The sequence below is a fragment of the Salmo salar genome, chromosome 20, assembly GCF_965601325.2.
Source record: "Salmo salar chromosome 20, fSalSal1, whole genome shotgun sequence".
In the NCBI taxonomy this organism is placed as follows: Eukaryota; Metazoa; Chordata; class Actinopteri; order Salmoniformes; family Salmonidae; genus Salmo; species Salmo salar.
The window spans coordinates 81,832,484-81,836,882 of record NC_138310.1 but is presented as its reverse complement, the minus strand read 5'-3'; the positions used below and the strand labels follow the sequence as shown (position 1 = coordinate 81,836,882).

Here is a 4,399-nt window from a genome sequence, read left to right as displayed (position 1 = left end):
TGCAGATACAACAATTTACGACGTTTGGAATGAGACTGGACGCGAGGTAAAATACACCATTTAAACCAGAAGATAATCGGCCTATACTATAACAGAATATAATATATAATGTTATAATATAGGAAAGTTATATTAGGAAAATTATAACTTTGTAATCTGAATATTTTCCTTGGTGCCCCGATCTCCTAGTTAATTACAATTAAACGATTAATCAGTTTGATCGCGTGATAATAATTACAGGGAGTTAATTGATAAACATGTCTTCAGTTTAATGGTACCCCAAAGACACGACAACGGGTAGCTGGGCACCATGGAAACAGTTGGGTTGTCATTCAGAGAACAGACGACCACGGGTAGTTGGGCACCATGGAAACAGTTGGGTTGTCATTCAGAGAACAGACGACCACGGGTAGTTGGAATGGAACGGTTGTAGTGTCAGAGGGTGCTACACATTTGCAAACACACTCCAAGTCTCCACACACAGATCCAAATATCATTGACTTTATTAAAATTCATACCTACAGTTACTATCTGCAGAATTTACAAAAGTTACTTTCACTTAGATACAGTTATAAGACAGAGGCAGGTTAAAGCTGTCATGTTACAGTTAATATGATGATTGACAGTTTGTTAGGTTGACATTAATGAGAATACAGCACTTGTGCGTGTTGTTGTGTTCCCAGAAAAGTAGACCATCTTTACCAGTCAGTCTTGTGAAACCAGACTCATCACTGTGCTGACATTTAGTTCCTACTGAACTGAGTTCAGGAGATCAGGCTGGATATCCCCACGGTTATGTATTTAATAATGCTCTCCTTACTGTCTCCTCCACATGTCATCACTGAGCTAGGAATCTAGTTCTGACTGAAATGTTTATTAAAGTGTACAGAGTAGCAGACAGTAAGAACACAACAGTCTTAGTCAAATGGTAAACAGAGTGAGCACTTCTCTCCTTGCCCAAAAACAGTTGTGTGTGTGTGTGTGTGTGTTTGTGTGTGTGTGTGTATACAGGTTAGGCTTAGAGTTGGGAGTAATGACGTCACTACATAAGAACTTGGACACGTCTTTATGGCTCCCTTTTGACAAGTGGAACCAACTTAATGTTGAACAATGGTCATGGTTTTCCCCCTGTCGTTCATATGCTGCTCCCTCTGCTGGAGAAATAAATAATTACACAAGTCTAGAAAACAGGGAAGGAGAACACTGGGGAGTGGGGTGGACACTTTATCGATGGGGCAGTCTCAGAGAGGTTAAAAACAGGGAGATAGACATGGTTAGAGGAAGGAATAGAGTTATTGTGGGACATATGGGGACACTGAAGATCATTCCATCATCTCCCACCTGTCAGAGAGACAGTCTGTACTGTCAGGCTGCTCCAGTAACTGTCTGTTCTAGGTCTGTCCCTGCCTCAGTCTATACCAGGAACATCTTCCAGGCCCTCCATGTATCCCAGGGTGCACTGCAGTTGTAAAAGGCACTGTGGTAACAGTCTCTCCTCATGACACCTGCTTCCCCTGCTTAGAGGTCCAGTTTATAGGCACAGGTGTGTGTGTGTGGGGGGGGGGGGTTGTCGTTACTGGAATGGTCTATAGCTGGTGGTCTCTCCCCTATGAAACACACAGACAATTAGATAACCACACACACACTCTTACACATGTACAAACATTAGATAATGATGTCTCACCTTGTCTGGCCCCATTATCAGACATCTCTAAAGAGCTGAGAGACAGAGGGATAGAGAGAGACAGGTGGTGGAGGGGGAGAGAGAGAGAGGTGGGGAGTGGAGGGTGAGAGAGAGAGGGAGAGAGAGAGAGAGAGAGAGAGAGACAGAGAGAAAGAGAGAGAGAGAGAGAGAGAGGGTGAAGGGAGAGATTAATTTATTCAGACTGGCTGACATGAACTCTGTCAAGTGTAATGGTGAGTGCTAACAGCTATGTCACACAGTCAATGTTGCCATCAGCCAGGACACAGCAAGACACAGACAGACAGAGACACAGCAAGACACAGACAGACAGAGACACAGCAAGACACAGACAGACAGAGACACAGCAAGACACAGACAGACAGAGACACAGCAAGACACAGACAGACAGAGACACAGCAAGACACAGAGACACAGACAGACAGAGACACAGCGAGACACAGAGACACAGAGACACAGCAAGACACAGCAAGACAGGGGACACAGCAAGACAGAGACACAGCAAGACACAGAGAGACAGAGACACAGCAAGACAGAGACACAGCAAGACAGAGACACAGCAAGACAGAGACACAGCAAGACAGAGACACAGCAAGACAGAGACACAGAGACACAGCAAGACACAGCAAGACACAGAGACACAGCAAGACAGCAAGACACAGCAAGACACAGAGACACAGCGAGACAGAGACACAGCGAGACAGCGAGACACAGAGACACAGAAAGGCACAGCGAGACACAGAGACACAGCGAGACACAGAGACACAGTGAGACACAGCAAGACACAGAGACAGCAAGACACAGCAAGACACAGCAAGACACAGCAAGACACAGAGACACAACAAGACACAGCAAGCATACACACATAATTGCACAGGGTCAGAGGGGTACATAGAAAACATTATAAACTGGGTGGTTTGAGCCCTGAATGCTGATTGGCTGACAGCTGTGGTATATTAGACCGTATACCATGGCTATGACAAAACATTTATTTGTACTCCTCTAGGTAACCAGGTAACCAGTTTATAATAGCAATAAGGCACCTCTGGGGTTTGTGGTATATTGGCCATATACCACAGCCCCTTGTGCCTTATTGCTTAAATGTATGATCACTATACCCAGAACACACACACACACACACCTGATGAAAAAAAGCTCCATGCATAATCTCAGCGCCATCGCAGACCTCTATCTGTCGCTCTCTCCATGTGTGTCGCTCTCTCCATGTGTGTCGCTCTCTCCATGTGTGTCTCTCTCTCCATGTCTGTCTGTCTCTCTCTGTCTTTCGGTCTGTCTGTCTGTCTCTCTCTGTCTTTCGGTCTGTCTGTCTGTCTCTCTCTGTCTTTCGGTCTGTCTGTCTGTCTGTCTCTCTCTGTCTTTCGGTCTGTCTGTCTGTCTGTCTCTCTCTGTCTTTCGGTCTGTCTGTCTGTCTGTCTCTCTCTGTCTTTCGGTCTGTCTGTCTGTCTCTCTCTGTCTTTCGGTCTGTCTGTCTGTCTCTCTCTGTCTTTCTGTCTGTCTGTCTCTCTCTGTCTTTCGGTCTGTCTGTCTGTCTCTCTCTGTCTTTCGGTCTGTCTGTCTGTCTCTCTCTGTCTTTCGGTCTGTCTGTCTGTCTCTCGCCGTCTTTCGGTCTGTCTGTCTGTCTCTCTCCGTCTTTCGGTCTGTCTGTCTGTCTCTCTCCGTCTTTCGGTCTGTCTGTCTGTCTCTCTCCGTCTTTCGGTCTGTCTGTCTGTCTCTCTCCGTCTTTCGGTCTGTCTGTCTGTCTCTCTCCGTCTTTCGGTCTGTCTGTCTGTCTCTCTCCGTCTTTCGGTCTGTCTGTCTGTCTCTCTCCGTCTTTCTGTCTGTCTGTCTGTCTCTCTCCGTCTTTCTGTCTCTCTCCGTCTTTCTGTCTCTCTCCGTCTTTCTGTCTGTCTGTCTGTCTCTCTCCGTCTTTCTGTCTCTCTCCGTCTTTCTGTCTCTCTCCGTCTTTCTGTCTGTCTGTCTGTCTGTCTGTCTGTCTGTCTGTCTGTGTGCGTGTCTCTCTCTCTCTCTGTGTGCGTGTCTCTCTCTCTCTCTGTGTGCGTGTCTCTCTCTCTCTCTGTGTGCGTGTCTCTCTCTCTCTCTGTGTGCGTGTCTCTCTCTCTCTCTGTGTGCGTGTCTCTCTCTCTCTCTGTGCGCGTGTCTCTCTCTCTCTCTGTGCGCGTGTCTCTCTCTCTCTGTGTGCGTGTCTCTCTCTGTGTGCGTGTCTCTCTCTGTGTGCGTGTCTCTCTCTGTGTGCGTGTCTCTCTCTCTCTCTCTGTGTGCGTGTCTCTCTCTCTCTCTCTGTGCGTGTCTCTCTCTCTCTCTCTCTGTGTGCGTGTCTCTCTCTCTCTCTGTGTGCGTGTCTCTCTCTCTCTCTCTCTGTGTGCGTGTCTCTCTCTCTCTCTGTGTGCGTGTCTCTCTCTCTCTCTGTGTGCGTGTCTCTCTCTCTCTCTGTGTGCGTGTCTCTCTCTCTCTCTGTGTGCGTGTCTCTCTCTCTCTCTGTGTGCGTGTCTCTCTCTCTCTCTGTGTGCGTGTCTCTCTCTCTCTCTGTGTGCGTGTCTCTCTCTCTCTCTGTGTGCGTGTCTCTCTCTCTCTCTGTGTGCGTGTCTCTCTCTCTCTCTGTGTGCGTGTCTCTCTCTCTGTGTGCGTGTCTCTCTCTCTCTCTGTGTGCGTGTCTCTCTCTCTCTCTGTGTGCGTGTC

The 4,399-nt window shown here is 47.6% G+C and overlaps 1 protein-coding gene across 5 annotated transcripts in view; it reads right to left on the bottom strand.

Moving 5' to 3' along the window:
- Positions 1-485: 485 nt before the first annotated feature.
- Positions 486-4,399, bottom strand: part of LOC106581405 (arf-GAP with Rho-GAP domain, ANK repeat and PH domain-containing protein 1) — a 122,871-nt gene continuing 118,957 nt past the window's right edge. For all 5 annotated transcript variants that reach the window (XM_082966762.1, XM_082966764.1, XM_082966763.1 and 2 more), the window contains 2 exons: positions 1,685-1,719; positions 486-1,607 (listed from right to left, as the gene is read on the bottom strand). In XM_082966762.1, the coding sequence (XP_082822888.1) occupies positions 1,702-1,719 (18 nt within the window). In that variant the 3' untranslated portion in view covers positions 486-1,607; positions 1,685-1,701. The remainder of the gene's footprint in view (positions 1,608-1,684; positions 1,720-4,399) is intronic.